At 47.4% G+C, this 17,780-nt stretch overlaps 1 protein-coding gene across 1 annotated transcript in view; it reads right to left on the minus strand.

The window, feature by feature from the left end:
- Window positions 1-1,015: 1,015 nt before the first annotated feature.
- Window positions 1,016-17,780, minus strand: part of LOC123044789 (peptidyl-prolyl cis-trans isomerase CYP21-4) — a 34,030-nt gene continuing 17,265 nt past the window's right edge. Inside the window, exons 4-8 of the mRNA XM_044467669.1 lie at window positions 5,494-5,544; window positions 4,093-4,178; window positions 3,086-3,223; window positions 2,833-2,980; window positions 1,016-1,489 (exon numbers count right to left, since the gene is read on the minus strand). Of these exons, the coding sequence (XP_044323604.1) occupies window positions 1,403-1,489; window positions 2,833-2,980; window positions 3,086-3,223; window positions 4,093-4,178; window positions 5,494-5,544 (510 nt within the window). The 3' untranslated portion in view covers window positions 1,016-1,402. The remainder of the gene's footprint in view (window positions 1,490-2,832; window positions 2,981-3,085; window positions 3,224-4,092; window positions 4,179-5,493; window positions 5,545-17,780) is intronic.

Here is a 17,780-nt window from a genome sequence, read left to right on the forward strand (position 1 = left end):
AAACTAATAGGATGGCGGTTGTTCCTCTAGCCTCCACGGACTAAACCCCCTTGTTTATATAGACATCAGGGGTATCAGGGTTTACATATAGTCGGTTACATCAAGGAATGTCAGATCTTCCACCTTGACTTGAGTACACACTAAGGCACAAAAGGTCTTCGGTCCAGATAAAGTGCGGTCCAACAGTCCGGTCCATGTGAGATAGGACCACCTAGTCTAGGACTCTTTCAGCCCCGGCGGATATGGCACCGAAGAAGAGGATGAGGGAACTTAGCCATGTCCATGTTGTCTTCTGCCGGCGCGAAGACATGTGGACACATGGGTGTTCACGTCTAGCTACTAGCTACTGTAGTTTACGTCATCCCGGTTGAGTCCAGCGACACCGGTCCCCGTGGTTGACAAGGACGAAGTGGCGGTTGCCTTGGGGCGTGCACAAAGTGCAGATGAAGGAGGCACATGTGTGGATGGATACGTGTGCATATAACACTCGTGGAGAAGGTTCGTGTGGGTGGGGTTCTTGAGGCATGCTTATTCTACTAGGGCATTTGAGCATATAACTTTCTTTTCTCCTGTTGCAACGCACAAACATTTCTGCTAGTGAAGAACTAAATATTGGTGCTATATTTCGTTAACGGAAATATTAATTGGCAAATATTCGCTTGGAGGGAGCTGCTAGCGAACGACCTTAAAGCCATTTGGTCCTCATCAAACGCATGGCAATATTTTTAAAGAATACACTTCGTCGCTTAAACATGGCAATTTGTCCGTAGCAAACGTTCGTTAGATGAACATGTTCTTTGTTAATCCAATAAGTTCAGTTTGTTGTATTTAAAATTCAAAATATCTCATTCTTATTAATTTTTATATTTCCTGCTACTATATAGTATTCCCTCCGTCCCAAAATTCTTGTGTTAAATTTGTCTAAATAGGGACGTATCAAGTCACATTTTAGTATTAGATACATCCATGTCTAGACAAATTTAAGACAAGAAATTTGGAACGGAGGGAGTACGTATTTACTAAAATTTCTAATATTTAGATACCACAGATGTGCACTCTTCTTGCCCTTATTATGGGTTAAATTGACGAGCCCGGCATCGCTCGCTATTATGGTCTAGTGACATTACATATGTGCGTGTTCATTAGCATCGCACCCATCACCAGCAGACTCATTTCAGTGTTCAACGCACAAGTTAGATATGGTCACGGCCATATTCATGCTTATAAAAGTGGTTGAAATTTACATTGGAACAACTGAACACATGAACTCCGCTTGAAAATAAAACAAAGGTATAAATTTATACACAGCTGCTGCATGAACTGGGACGAAGTGCCAGGAGTTGCCTTCTTAAAGAGTATACGGACAGGTGACGGTTGATACAAGGACAGCAGCAGGATCAGCTCAAAGCTCCTGTATAAGGCTGATGTTAATTATGCCGATAGGGGTTTTGGGCTGGTAATGCTCATCAGTATCGATTTCTTCAATCTCCTGTTTGTGTAAACAAAAAAGCCGAACAGATAAAGATGTGACCTTGATCTCATTAGATTGGTATTCCCTCTGTAAACTAATATAAGAGCGTTTAGATCACTAGTGATCTAAACGCTCTTATATTAGTTTACAGAGGGAGTAATAATCATTGTTCAAGAATTCGTCCAACTAATCAGTCAACGGGCCAGTTAATCGCTACTCACAGGGTGACCGAATCGAATAGCACATATTCATCGTGTTAACTTGTTAGGCCGATTAACCGCTGTTGACCCATTAACTTGTGGGCAAACAAAGCCCAAAAATTTCCCCTCTCGCTCCTCAATAGCTAAGGTTTTACCAAACAGTAGCATATTTTGGTATATTACATAACTAAGGGCATGAGAATATGGTATAAAATATAATTAAAAAAACTAGATATATGTTGGCAATTCCTATTTAATCTACCGATTAATGATCGACCGATTAATCCAGTTAATAGGCCAATTCACGGGTTAATCACTGCTCCCAAGCCGACCGAGCAGCTACCAGTTATCGATTTCGTGAACAATGGTAATAATTTGATTGAACATTACACAAATTCAAAACTAGATGAGGCCCAGGGGAACTAATACCTCCGACAGTACCACTGAGCTACCCAGGGATCCCCCAAATTTAAGGAATGGCTACTAGACCATAGATAGTTCTACGGTATTCATTTATTCATTTTCATTTATGCACGGAGTTAAACTCCTATATAACTTGAATATCTCCCATTGACATAAACGGGCATCTAGTGAATATATGGCTCAGAGGTTTCACATATATAAATACAAGAAATAAATAGAAAAGACAAAATAAATAGAAAGCTGCATTTGAGTGTGTATGAAAAATCTAACTAGTGTACAAGGTTGAGAGAGAATCCTATATACCTAAATAGTTGATCCCCACTTACTCAATTATCTTAAATAAGCCAACTCATCATGCTACCATGCATCCACTAAACTTAATTATCTCCTCATGCAACTATACCAACTCACCATGGCACTATGCATGGGAAAAGACACAACCTAATATGCACCATGCATGCTACTCATATTCAATAAATATTTTACAACTATATAATAATCAAATATAATAAATTATACTCCCTCCGATCTGAATTAATTTAGGCAGCCTCTATACAATGTAAATGGAAAATTGTATAGAGGCTGCGTCAATTAACTCGGATCGGAGGGAGTATATACTTTAGTTTCAATCTCACATTGCTAATCCAAATACTATTCATATTGCCAATTCTCATAGAAACAGCTGCATCAATTCCTGCAGTAACGCGCGGGGTATCATCTCTAGTCCAGATAAAATACCTGAACAATATCTTCTCCCTTAATAACTCTCCCAAACAAAATGATCTTGCCATTCAAGTCAGGAATTGGAGCAGTCGTGATAAATAGATCAAATCCTTTATTATTAGGACTCCTTGTAGTCCCGATCATGAAGGCCTCATGCTTTGGACTGCAAAAATCATGTAAATCCAGTACGGTTTTGAGAACAAAATCAGGTCTGCCATCACAATGGGTGCAAAGGGAATTCAATAATTGCACTATTCAGGAGTAAAACCTGAGAGCATTTTCTCCACTGGCTTTGGCTTTCAGTATCCATTCATGGGCAGCTCCATTCAAATCAAAATCACCACCATAGATTACCAAGTTTTTTATGACATGACGAAATGGCATTCCTTTAAAATAATCACTCTTGCTGTGCCATAGAAGAAATATCAGATGATAAATAAGTAAACAATGGATTGTTCATCTTGAAGAATTCTTAGCAGACTATGAAGTATTTTCCTCCCATCAACTTATTCAATGCTGGCAAAGTTCTAGTAGATAATCTAGTATTCAACCATGATAGCAATATTTTTGCACTAAGAACTCACTGCGGCATGTTTAGTACTTACAGTCCCATGGCAGTAAAGTTATACTCCCTCTGTCCGGAAATACTTGTCGGAGAAATGCATAAAAATGGATGTATATAGAACTAAAATACGTCTAGATCCATCCATTCATCCGACAAGTATTTCAGGACGGAGGGAGTACATCACAACCAATATATTTTTATTACTTAAGAACAAAGCTATGTTTCTTTGTTCAAAAGGATGAACATATTGAAAATGAAACATCTATATTTACTAACTAATGGTGCAAATGAGCTCATTAATTGCGAATTAACTGCATTAAGGTAAATGCAGTCTTCTTAGGACACAAAAATAAAGGAGTTTGTGGTAGAAATTTCAGTTCGTCAGGTAACTAGATATAAATTTCACAAGGATTTTAATCCACATAGTCAACATGCCGTTGTAGTTGGCCCTGGAGCAAAATATTGTGGTGGCGCTATGGAGACAGACACACCCCAGGGGAAGGGTCATAGACAGAGAAGCATCTTTGCAAAGAGAAGGAACAGGGTATACAACGGTATCTCACAAATAGAAGAGTTGCACTGAAGGTTGAACCATAGAAGTGCATCTCCTTTTGCTAAATGAATAAATTATACACTAAGTGTCCTCACCATTGCATGTAATGCTATGTAAATCACATAATCTAGTCGCAGTAAGTAATTTGAATGCTCACCATAAGTTGATAAATCTGTCCACAACACCAGCAGAAGCATCTTTGGATATTTCTATGGTAATTGAGCCTTTCAAAGTGTCCATTATCTGACAACAAGAAAACAGCAGCATTATATTCTTTGCACGTCACAGATGCTTTATGCAATACAAAGGGTGATTATATATTTGATTAAACCACTTCACCATGTGCAGAATGTATGGATTAGTTCAGAATTTATATTGCCAGGTTTTATGATGTGAACTTCTACATGCATGCGATAGCATATACTGCTTCTTGTGCTAATTCTATGGCAAATAATAAGTGGATCAGGGTACCAAATAAACATCTACACAGCACAGGATTCCAAGATAAAATATAAACATTGTGTGAGCAAGTTCAGAACTACTTACAAGCACTGTGTACAGGATATTTCAGTATTCACTATCAAATGTCAACCACATTTGCTGATACATGTCATGTCTTCAGAACTGTAACTACAGCAACCATAGTTACCGGATTCGTTGGAATGGGCTTCGAACCCTGATCCAGATCGATCAGTCTAGATCGGGCTTTGAGATCGGTATGGATTGATGGGAGTTCACTTCCGATTCATGGATCACAAGTGAACCCAAAAAAGTGATCGCTGTGGCACATATTACAGGCACCGCCCAGCTCTCCTCTGGTACCCAGGGCTATCTGGGTGATGATGGCTGCGGGGACATGGCCGCTGGTCATCACAGCTCCTCCTGTACAGCGCTGATACATACCTGGGGAAGGCTCCTCTCTTTCATCCACCAGATGCACGAGCACCACGGGACAGAGCAGGAAGGGAGGTGGATGCGTATTAAAGAGGAGGTGAGGTAGCGCAGAAGAACAGATGAAAGATTATGTGCCTACAGCAGCAAGGTAGAAGAAGATGTGTGCGTGTGTGGTGGCAGGGACCGCAAGGACTAGGATGCCTGGGCGTGAACCCAACAGATTAGGTTTTTATCTCTAAAGAGCCTGATAGGCTGTCTCGGTCTTTTTATTTCTTTTGGTACGTATGGATCAGGTATTCAGGTGTCTAATTAAGTATGTGGCCCACCTACTATATGCATCTCCTAAAGAGAAAAAATACGCTGCATAATGGAGTTGGCAAATCGAAATCATCATGTTCGAAATAGAATTAAAATAGTGTGCTCACTGAAAAGCACATATGAAATTTCAAAGCATGCCAACATGCTCTACTTTAAGCTGATCATCATATTATGCTTCAATTTTCTTTGGAAGTATTAACATGGTTTAGCTGTCAGTAGCAACACAACCACAGCAAGATATAAACATATATTCTACATCAATCCGATATATAGTTATACACATAATAAAATACCAACAAATCTAACCAAATTGACTGGAAACAACTTCAGTTATCAAAGAACTTACCACGTAGCTTGGGGTACTTATTTTTGTTGAATCCTCAGATCTTTCTATATTCTTCAAGTCAGGATGGAAATACACAAAAGAAAATAAGCAGTGAGCTTGAGGAAAACTCAAAACGGTGCCCGGGCTCATCTGCTCCCTCTCATAAAAAAATTCAAAAAAAATACTAGAAAAATTCAAAAAAATTCAAATTTTTTTGTGGTGGTAGATAATTTGACGCGTGAGGTGCGCCCCAAAATTCAACTTATTTGGACATCTGAGCAGCTCTCGGCAAAAAAGACAAATCGGGTCAAAACAGTGCGTGAACAGTGAACATTTTACAGACCCTGATTTTGTCTTTTTTGCCGAGAGCTTCTCAGATGCTCAAATGAGATGAATTTTGGGGCGCACCTCACGCGTCAAATTATCTACCACCACAAAAAAATTTAGAATTTTTTGAATTTTTCTAGTATTTTTTTTTAATTTTTTTCTAAACGTGGGTGCAGATGAGCCCGGGTGCAGATTAGCCGCACTCGTGAGCTTGATGTCTAATATCATTTCAATTGACAATAAGTAAGAAAGCAAGGGCCTGCACATAAGAGAGTGTGGTAATTCCGAAAGCAGCTTAAAAGGACATAATTCAGAGTTTGATGTCTACTATACCTTAAATTCATAATAAGGAAGCACGCAGGGGCGTTCACATCAGAAAAAATAATAATTCTAAAAGCAGTTTATAAGGATATAAATCATTTTGATTTTATTTTTTTATTTTTCTGCATTTTAATGTGAAAATGAACTAGATGATAGAAAATTTAGGACAAGAAACAAAAGGTTTCTTATGCCCATTCTTTACACAGAAGATATATCATAATTTCTACTATAAGTTAGGAGAACCAAATGGAAAGAACGTAAATAGTCACTTCAACATGCTACCAAATGTGTGATTCTTTTACTCATAAGGTTTATTCCTTGAGATCAATGATTACGAGTCGACGAGTCGTTGAGTCGTTCCGAGGTTGAGACTCATAGACTAATCGGACTAGTCTTAGACTAGTGCTAGACTAGTCGACAAAGTACTGTAGTAGTCAACTACCTAGTAGCAGTATGTAGTAGGAGTAGTATGTAGTAAACTGTACAGCACATTACAGTATATACAATAAAACCAGCAGTGCTAGCCAACGCTCGCCAGGCCCAGCCCAGTGCCGCTCAGCACGCCACCCCCAGCTGGCCCATTTGGGCCCAAGTAGCCAGCCTACTTAGCCTACTTCCCATCCCAGCCTCTGTAACCCTAGCTCCTGATCGATCCCGTCGCCACCGCCTGCGCCATCACGCACAAAAGCACGCGCGCGCACGACCCGCGCCTTCGGCCACCGCCGCCGACCACCGTCGTGCTCGTCACAGGGCCACACGCGCCTACGGGGCATGGCCATGGCCGCCGCACGAGCACGAGCTCCGGCCGGGTGCAGCACCTTGCTTCTCCATCCGCCGTCCCGGCGGCGAATCAGTGGGTGCTGGCAGTGGCCTCGTCCAGGCGGCTCGTTCTCATAGCTTGCTCTCCAATTTTCCCCTTCCAAATTTGAGGCGAGCGACTCAGACAGCAGGACTAGTCCAGACTAGTCGTAGACTAGTCTCTCGACCGCTCGACTCATCAAATTAGTCTACACGAGATTCGCAGTCGACACCACAGTTGCGACTCATAGACTAGTCCATCGACTAGTCTCGACTAGTATTTCGACTCATAATCAGTGCTTGAGATGTACAATTTCATTCAACTGTGGGAACTATAATTCATATTTTGAATTAAACATTACGCTACTACTATCCAAAGAAGCTAACAATATTCAAATGCTTCTTGAAAGAAAACAGAGACAACTTAATCATGTTCTGATGTAAAAGTACACACAGTGAACCGAGATATGTCGCTTCCATTCTCTTTAGAAGGCTCCATTTCATTTGTTTTGCAATTTTATAACACGCAATATGATTCAGTTCACCCACAGTATTGTTTGATTACAATGAAGCTATGGGAGAGTGCCATTTAGCACTGCTTAAGAAGAATGACAAGCATGACCAAAAAACAGTTTGGTTTCATGCCTGGGGGGTCGACCATGAAAGCCATTTTCTTGGTATGAGAACTTATGTAGAGATAAAGGGAGCAAAAGAAGGACCTGCATATGGTGTTCATTGTCTTGGAGAAGGCCTACGATAAGATACCACAGAATGTCATGTGATGTGCCTTGAAGAAACACGGAGCCCCAACAAAGTACATTACCATCATCAAGGACATGTACGACAATGTTGTGACAAGTGTTCGAACAAGTGATGTCAACATTGATGACTTTTCAATTAAAATAGGACTGCACCAAGGGTCACCTTTGAGCCCTTACCTTTTTGGTTCGATGATGGATGAGGTCGCAGACGATATACAAGGAGATATCCAAAATGGTGTATTCTCTTTGTGGATGATGTGGTGCTACTCAATGTTAGTCGGATGGTTTGGTCATATAAAACGCAGGCCGGGGTAGACCAAACTTGACATGGGAGGAATCCATAAAGAGAGATCTGAAGGGCTGGAATATGACCAAAGAACTAGCCATGGATAAGTATCGTGGGGAGAGCACGATCACCTATGGAGCAGGGTTGCCCCTTTGTGGTTTAGTGAGGGGGATGATCACATTGCACAAAGAGCAAAAACAACAGGGCAGCACGGCGATGGACAGCTCTCTTTTACCCAGGTTCAGGCCGCTTTGCAGCGTAAAACCCTACTCCTGCTATGGTGGATTGCACTGGAGGAAGACGAAGACATGGAGTGCTCAAGCCCGGCAAGTGTGCATCGGGGAGAGCAGCTACGCGTGTACAAGTCTTGAGGGATCAAAAGTTCGAACCCTTTGCTAGGTTGCCTCGGGCCTCCTTTTATAGCTGAAGGGGCGACCACGGTGCCAAAATAGTCATTATGGCTTGATTAGATAGCTAACATTGTTATCATACCTAACTCTGGCATTTAGGACTAAAGTGCATTAAATGCACTGCTAGGTGTCGTTATGAGGTTGAAGCCCGGCAAGCCTGCGGCGCCGCTTATCCATATGCTTCTTATTAGTGTGATACGCCATCGGGACGGGTGTCAATAAAGTTAACCTCTTCTCTAGCAGGTTGCCACCTACCCGACGGGATCCACCTAGCCACTTAGGAGCTCGACACCGCACTGATTAGTGAGTGGCATGCGATGAGGTGGAGCGGTGGCGTATTGGTGGGGGTTTGTCGTCATGGAGCCTGTTGAGCTCGGTCTTGTGGCTTTGGCGGCCCCGGGACCCTTGCCGGGGCGATCTGTACTTGGTCCCGGGCGTAGCCTCGACCCTGTCGGGCTCGCCTGCCCAGCAAGGGAGGCCTTCTTAAGGGATTTTCTGATCACCTTGGCCTTCTTAATGCATTCCTAGATCTCACGAAGAGCGGTTTCTCTAGCTCATCTTCAGTCATGTCTTGGTACTTAATGTATGTGCGGTCGTACGCCGGTGCATAAGTCAGGTCAGCAACCACACATGTTTGTTGCACTGACAGGAGCCCCCGGGCCTGGTGCACACATGCCGCCGGGCATCGTTGGGGTAGCCCCAACCAATGCATAGGCGTACACACAAATCTTACCGGGGCTGGCACTTGTACTTTTTGAGATCTTCTTTGCTTCTTCATTAGCCTGGACTTGGTCAGTTTCTAGGGGTCTCGTGGTACCTTCATATCCATACGGCGTGCGTCTCCCCTTTTGCAACCCAGGGGTGCTCACGCCCATGGGGATCCCATTATGGCACTTGTGTGTGAATGGTGGTAACTGCCATTTTACCTTAAGTTCACCACCACGCCTGCCATTTCCGCCAGCGTGCCGCATGCATTGTGCGGGGTTGATGGCGGATGCGTAGGGCACGGGAACGTGTGCCGTTGGAAGAATACACAACGCCCTGGATTGGTGTAGTGGGGCGGCCGATGAATCAGGACGCCGTCAGGGACGCAGGAGGCTGGATTGGAGGAGTGGGGGCGGCCGCCCCAGAGTAGTGGAGAGCCAGCCTCCCTCTCTGCTCCGCTATAAAAGGAGACATGAGGGGGTGGCGATGCTTATCCATCATCTCTTCCTTCCTCTTCCTTGCTTCCGCTTCCACTATGGCGAGAGGAAGGGGCCGAGCCCTTGCTTCGACAGTAGCGACGAGAACTTCCTCTCAGCACCTCGCCCTTGCTTCTGTGGCAGCCGCAGAGGCCGGATCCAGCGCACAAGGTGAAGCTGCAGGGCGCGGTAGGGGTCAACAATGCGCCCGCGATCGAGATGGGCGAAGTGGTGCACTCGTCGCGCCTCCTCCAGCTCCTCCCACACCAGCGGAAGGCCATCTGGGGGATACAGCGCTAGAGTTCATCGTCAAGCTGCGCGATCCTCCCAACAGTCGCCTGCGGCTCCCTCGTCCCTTTGCCAGGGTGATGGAGGTTGACCAGCCGCCCAGGCTAGGGTTGCGCATGAGCGGCTGCTGTAACGGCGCTGTGTGAGCGAACGTTGAGTTCCCCGCACCGCACGTCATGCTCCTCAGGCGTGGTTGAAAAACCTTCGCCCATGCCTTATCTGGCAGAAGGGCACGTTCTCCGCTTCAAGTTGGTGGAGGCTGATCTGCTCTCCATCAAGGTCTTCGGGCGTTCAGGTGCTCGCCTAGGGTGCTACGCGGAAAGCTCGAGCGATTGCGAAAGCACACCGATGGCGAAGACGGCGATGGCGAGCCCCCGGTTGTCAAGCATGAAGACGACGACTCGGACTTCGGTTGAGCACCTGACGCACTGTCACCGTCAGCTAGGCACCGGCAGCACCATCATCTGCAGCTGGACCCCGGCAGAGCAATTTGCCAGGGGTGCTTGGCCTGTTCGTCACCGCCACCTCTAGCTGGACCCCGGCAGGCTTCCTCATGGACTCCGGCTTCGTCTTCCCCGTCGGCGTCCCTGCTGAGTCGCGTTCCTCTGGTCCTGGCGAGTGACCAGGGCATCGCCTAGCCGCTCTCCCCATCCCCGGCCTCTTCTTCCTTGCTGGGGAGGCGCCCTCCCGATCTTGTCAGACTGAGTCCCACTGATCCTGACGGGGTCAGGCTGGGCTTCTGCTCAAGCGCTCCTTTTTGCCCTCTTCCCTTCTCAATGTAACTCCTAGGAGGAGAGGGACAAGAAAGGCATCACGTTGCACTTATCTTTTTTCAAATCAAAAAATGTAGGCACATGCCAAATTTTAATCAAAATTATGTAATCCTTCATCCATGTTAGTATTCGTATGATCTGTACTTGTTTGGCCACGTATTTTTGAAAAGAACTTGCCGGATATTTGTGTATGTATTTAAACATACTGAAGGACGAGCCTTCAATACTCTGAGTAAACAAAGTTTTCTAGCAAGACATCTTGCCGGCCTTCGGTGCAGCTGCTACTAAAACCATGTTTAGTGAGCTCAAAATACGGGTTAGGAGCGCGAACGGAGGCCAGCCCCTCGCCAACCTCTCCATACGCAGCTACAACCAAACTTGTCGAGTGGACTCAAGCCAAAGATAGGAGCGCGAATGGCAGAGGTGACAAGGTTTCCTTATGCGCAAGTTCCTCATACGTAAGTATAGCATGAAATGATGGGATGTAATGAAGTGCACTTATCTCTCTTTGTTGTCCTTCTTATCGTCTTAGATAAGGAGAGGTTGTCGGGGACCAGGTGCATGGGCTTGTATTTATTCTTCTTCCTGGGGAAATTATCCGTGATGAAATCCTTCTGTTGTCATCAAAGGAAAAGAGAAAAGATGATAGCACATGACCTTTCACAGTATGTTAGTCATCTTATCTTAAGATTAGTGCAATCACAATAAGATCATACTTAAGCAAACAGGAAATATGCATGCAAGTTTTGTGAATTTATTCAACTATATGCACAGGGTTTGCGCCTGGCTTTGCACAAAGGGTTACAAGTCCCGGGGACTATGCTTGTACAAAACAGGTTGCCGGGCAACCGCGCCTTACGGGTAGAACTTGCGAAGATGCTCAATATTCCATGAGTTTTGCATTGGGATGCCATCTTCGGTCTCCAGACGGACTGCGCCAGGTTTGATGACACGTACTACCCGGTAAGGGCCTTCCCACTTCGGTCTCAACTTGTTTGTACCCTTGGCGGACTAAACGCGCCTACAGACAAGGTCATCTTCCTCAAGGCTCCGGGCATGAACCATGTGGCTGTGATAGCGGCACAGGGCTTGCTGATATCGTGCAGCACGTACAGCTGCCCGGAGACGATCTTCGTCAAGGAGCGCGGCATCGTCATGTCGCAGTTGCTCTTGCGTTACTTCATCGTAGGCAAGTACTCGAGGTGACCCGTATGTGAGTTCCGTGGGGAGCACTGCTTCTGCACCATATACTAGGGAGAAAGGGGTCTGGCCAGTAGCTCAATTTGGTGTCGTCCTGATTGACCAAAGAACCACCGGCAACTCATCAACCCAGCGCTTGCCGCATCTTCGCAACTTATCGAAAGTTCTTGTCTTGAGCCCTCGCAGCACTTCAGCGTTCAACCTTTCGGCCTGTCCGTTGCTCCTAGGGTGGGCAACAGAGGCGAAAGAGGCCTTGCTTCCAAGGCTTTGGATCTACTGCGTGAAGGCGCGGCTTGTGAACTATGTGCCATTGTCGGTGATCACCCTGTTGGGTACTCCAAAACGGCACACCAATCCTTTAAAGAACTTGATAGCTGATTACGCAGTCACCTTCCTCACTGGCTCCACCTCGGGCCACTTTGTAAACTTGTCGATTGCTACGTACAAGAATTCAAAGCCTCCGGTAGCACGGGGAAAGGGGCCAAGATGTTGAACCCCCAGAACACGAAACGTCAGGATAAAGGGATTGTTTGAAGGGCTTGAGCAGGTTCATGAATGTTCTTGGAATGGAACTGACAAGCTTCACACTTGGTGACGAGCTCAGTTGCATCCTGGAGGGCTGTGGGCCAGTAGAATCCTTGCCGGAAAGCTTTCCCGACAAGTGATCTTGACCCTAGATGCGAGCCACACATACCTTATTATATTTCTGCCAACAACATTAGTCCATCTTCCCGGCCAATACATTTCAACTTCACACCATTTGGCCTCTTTCTATACAGAGTGCCATCCACGAACTGATACATAGTCGGGGCCACCTGTTCAGATTCCTCTGGATCATCGGGAAGTTCTCCTGTCTACAGGAATTGGACTATATGTTGCGCCCATGCCGGAGCTTGTGGCTCGACGACGAGGACCAAAGGCATCTCCTCTGTTGTGGGAGCGCTAGCCTCAACAGCGAGAACTTGCTGTTCTGCTAGAGGGTGTAGCTCACCAACCAACATAGGGTTCCCCCGGCAACCGTCTCACCAGCGGCTCCAGGGAGCTCTGCCGGGAAATGCTTGCCGGTGTTTAGCTTCCTTCTTTTTCTGGCCAACGCTGACGGGGAAACTGATGGTTGAGTTAGATGGGAGTACAAAAGTTCCTGGCTCCACATGAAGCTTCTGAGCAACGCACTTTGATAGGTGGTCAGCAATGCTGTTCTCCGCACGGGGCACGTGCTCTGTTTGCAGCCCGTCAAAGTGCTCCTCCAACTTCCTCACTTCTTCCACATACGCTTCCATCAGCGAGCCCTGATAATCCTTATTTACTTGCTTTACAACGAGTTGAGAATCACCACGAATGACTAGCTTCTTTATCCCCAACTCTATCGCAATCCTGAGGCCGGCAAGCAGTCCCTCATACTCTATTGTGTTATTGGTAGCATCTGCCCTGGGGATGTGCATCTGGATAACAAACTTGAGGTGCTCTCCGGTGGGTGCGACAAGCAGCACTCCAGCTCCGGCGCCTTGAAGCGAAAAGGCTCCATCAAGGTACATTACCCACTCCTTGGGGGTCTCCTTGCCGGGGAGAGTTGTTTCCAGCACTTCTTCATCAGGTGTTAGCGTCCATTCCGCAATGAATCCTGCCAGTGCCATGCTTTGGATAGTTGTCGTGCTCTTGAACTTCAAAGCAAAACTCGACAATTCTAGTGCCCACTCCACTATCCTGCCGGTAGACTCTAGGTTCCTCAGAATACGCAGCCGAGTCACAACTGTGATCTCGTAAACTTGGAAGTAATGCGCAGCTTCCTCGAGGCCATGAGAAGGCCGAAGATCAATTTTTGCACCCGAGAGTACCTTGACCTAGCCCCCCTGCAGGAGGGAGCTGACAAAGTAAACTGGACACTGCACCATCTTCTTCCTTGCTAACACCTGATTATCAGCATCTGCTTGTGGCCCCCTTTCGCTATGAATGTCAGGCCTTGCCGGGGATAGGTTGGTTCATCACTGGCTGGCTCTGCTGCCTCGGCTTCTTCACTACCCACTTCCCTCTGCGCCACCAACGCAACGCTAACCACTTGATTTGTTGCTGCTAGGTACAGCAACAGGGGTTCTTGTGGCCTAGGCATGACCAAAGTTGGTGCAGATGAAAGGTAGCTTTTCAAATCCCGCAGTGCAGCCTCTGTTTCCGGGGTCCATTTCATGGGGCCAGTTGTGGGAGTCCTGGACTAGGGGGTCCTCGAGCGTCCGGTCTATTGATGTGAGCCGGACTGATGGGCCGTCAAGATACAAGACACAAGATTATCTCTCGTGTCCGGTGGGGACTCTCACATGCGTGGATGGCAAGTATAAGTGTCCGGATATTTTATTCCTTTCTCTATAACCGCCTTTGTACAACCCTAAGCCCCTCTGGTGTCTATATAAACCGGAGGGTTAGATCGGAGGCAGGATCACAACATTGCTAGGCTAGCTATTTAGGGTTAGCCGAATCGATCTCGAGGTAGATCAACTCTTGTAACCCCTATACCCTGGCCTCAAATATAATCAAGCAGGAGTAGGGTTTTACCTCCATTAAGAGGGCCCGAACCTGGGTAAATACTGTGTCCCTTCTCCATTGTTACCATTGATCTTCAGACTCACAGCTTGGGCCCCCCTACCCGAGATCTGCCGGTTTTGACACCGACATTGGTGCTTTCATTGAGGGCTCCGTTGTATCGTTGACAGAAGGATCAATGGCTCACCTCTTCGTCAACAGTGACGCTTCGTCTAGGGAGATTTTTCTTCCTGGACAGATTTTTGTGTTCGGTGACTTTGTGCTTCGGGCCAACTCGATCGGCCGCCTCGAGCAGGTCGATAGTTACGCCCCCGGCCACCAAATCAGGTTTGGAAACCTGAATTACGTCGCTGACATCCGAGGAGACCTAGTCTTCGATGGGTTTGTGGCCTCGGCCGCCACTCTGCTTCCCATCCAAGAAGACTCTTTGGATCCCCTGTCAGATCCCACCCAGGGGTCAACACCCACCTCGGCCTTAGATCCAGGGCAGGTCTCATCGTCCAAAGACGGGAGCATAAGCCCCGCCGGACTTCTTCCCCTTACCGAACTTCCTACCGAAGACCCAAGCACAGGCTTAGACTAGGCTCTAGGCAGCTATTCCGAACCGCCGAGGTCTGCACTTAGCGGATCCGATCAGGCGCTCCATGTCGAACACAGCGCGGCAGACCCGCGGTTTCCGGTCCCACTCCCGCTCTTAGATGAAACATTGGGATTGATGCAGTCTCTCGCCATCACGAGCCTTTTCCTCCGAACTGCACCCAGCTCGGACTGGGGGCTGAGAGAAGGGAATTTTACGCCCCACCCACCACCCACTTGATAGCCACTGTCGAGGACTTAACCGACATGCTAGATTATGCGTCTGAAGACATCGACGGCATGGACGACGATGCCGACGCTGAACCAAGCCAAGTCCCACCTGTCGCGGGGCGTTGGACAGCCACCTCAACCTACGATGTGTACATGGTGGACACCCCGAAGAACGACGAGGAGAACCCAAGCCCAGATGAGGATAGACCCGTCGATAAACCACCAAAGCGCCGACGTCAGCGGCGCCGCTCACGATCGCGTCGGGCGAAGGATAGTAATACAGGCACCACAGACAACGAGACTCCGGACATTGGCGAAGATCCCGAATACCCTATCGAGCCCACATCTGAACAGGACGAGCGGGAAGAGGGTGAACATAGTCCCGAACGCGCTGACAACGAAGATGAGGAGGACAGCAACTATATGCCAGAATCCGAAGAGGAGGTCAGCCTCAGTGACGAGGAATCCATTGTACCAAAGGAACCCCTCGACCAAGAACGCTTTAAGCGACAGCTCATTGCTACAGCCCGGAGCCTGAAGAAGAAGCGGCAGCAGCAGCTCAAAGAAGAACAAGATACGCTCAATGAAAGGTGGACTAAGGTGCTGGCCGTTGAGGAATACGGCCAAGAGCGACCTGTCAAAAGCTACCCTAGGCGCAAGCTGCTGCCTCAATTCGACGATGAAGTCCTTGAACCAATACCGTCGAAATACAATCAGGCAGATCAACCAGACCGACCACCAAGTGGACGGGATAAAGCGGCATATCAAGCCGAACACCAACCCGCACCCCCTCACCGAAGAGGCACGGAGACCGCAGCCGCGGGATATACATACGACTTGCAACGTGACCTAGCCAATAAAGCTGGTCAAACCAGGTCAATCTACGGATCAAGGGGCCGTGCCCCAGCGCAAGAATGGCTACGAATCCCGGCGTGACGACCGTTACTATGTTCGGGATCAATACCGACCTCAGATGTCAGCCGATCTTCGCCACGACATTGCATAGTTCAAAAAAGCGCTAGGCGTTAATTGTGCGTTTTGCCACCGCCTTGCGCTTTACTGACCAAAGCGCATGCTTATGCGCAGTTATGCATAGATTAAGCGTAGTTATGCACAATGCGTTTTGCCAACGCCTAGAGCCTAGGCGCGCTTAAGCGCTCGCTTAGGCGCGCCTTTTTTAACTATGCGACATTGCGAGATACAGAGGGGCCGCACACCCCCTATGCTTCACTAATGAGGTTATGGAACATCAGTTTCCGCAAGGGTTTAAACCCGTAAACATCGAACCGTACGATGGTACGACGGATCCGGCCGTTTGGATTGAGGATTTTCTTCTCCACATTCACATGGCTCGAGGAGATGATCTCCATGCCATTAAATATCTCCCTCTAAAACTAAAGGGACCAGCACGACACTGGCTAAATAGTCTCCCAGAAAACTCCATTGGAACTTGGGAAGACTTGGAAGATGCTTTTAGGGCTAACTTTCAGGGCACTTATGTCCGGCCACCGGATGCTGACGACTTGAGTCACATAATTCAGCAGCCAGGCAAATCAGCTTGCAAGCTTTGGAATCGGTTCTTAACTAAAAAGAACCAGATCGTAGACTGTCCAGATGCCGAAGCCTTAGCGGCCTTTAAGCACAGCGTCCGTGACGAATGGCTCGCCCGGCACCTTGGGCAGGAAAAGCCGAAGACCATGGCAGCCTTAACAGCACTTATGACCCGCTTCTGTGCGGGCGAAGACAGTTGGTTGGCTCGTAGAAGCAATAGCTCAGGTGACCCCGGCACCTCTGAGGTGCGGGACGGCAACGGTAAACTTCGCCGCAATAAAAACAAATGTCGGAATAACAACAACGACGACGCAGACAATACGGCAGTCAATGCCAGATTTAGCGGTCCCAAGTCCGGTCAGCGGAAGAAACCTTTCAAAGGCAACAAAGACGGGCCATCCAACTTAGATAAAATCCTTGAGAGGCCCTGTCAAATTCATGGCACACCCGATAAGCCCGCAAATCATACTAACAGGAACTGTTGGGTTTTCAAACAGGCCGGTAAGCTAAATACCGGACACAAGGGAAAAGGGCCTCCAAGCGAAGACGATGACGAGCCCCGTCAGCCGAATACCGGGGGTCAGAAGCAGTTTCCCCCCGACGTGAAGACAGTGAACATGATATATGTCACTCATATCCCCAAAAGGAAGCGCAAACGCGCATTACGGGACGTCTATGCCATAGAGTCAGTCGCTCCCAAGTTTAACCCATGGTCAGCCTGTCCGATCACCTTTGATCGTAGGGACCACCCAACTAGTATCCGTCACAGGGGTTCGGCCGCCCTGGTTCTTGATCCAATCATTGACGGATACCACCTCACTAGAGTCGTTATGGATGGAGGAAGCAGTCTCAACTTGATCTATCAAGATACCGTTCGTAAGATGGGGATCGACCCATCACGAATCAAGCCTAGTAACACTACCTTTAAAGGTGTGATACCAGGAGTGGAGGCCCGTTGTACGGGCTCAATCACACTGGAGGTAGTACGGCTCCCCAGATAACTTTCGCAGCGAAGAGTTAATCTTCGATATCGTCCCTTTCCGCAGCGGTTACCATGCGCTGCTCGGACGAAC

The sequence above is a fragment of the Triticum aestivum genome, chromosome 2B (genome assembly GCF_018294505.1).
Source record: "Triticum aestivum cultivar Chinese Spring chromosome 2B, IWGSC CS RefSeq v2.1, whole genome shotgun sequence".
Lineage (NCBI taxonomy): Eukaryota > Viridiplantae > Streptophyta > Magnoliopsida > Poales > Poaceae > Triticum > Triticum aestivum.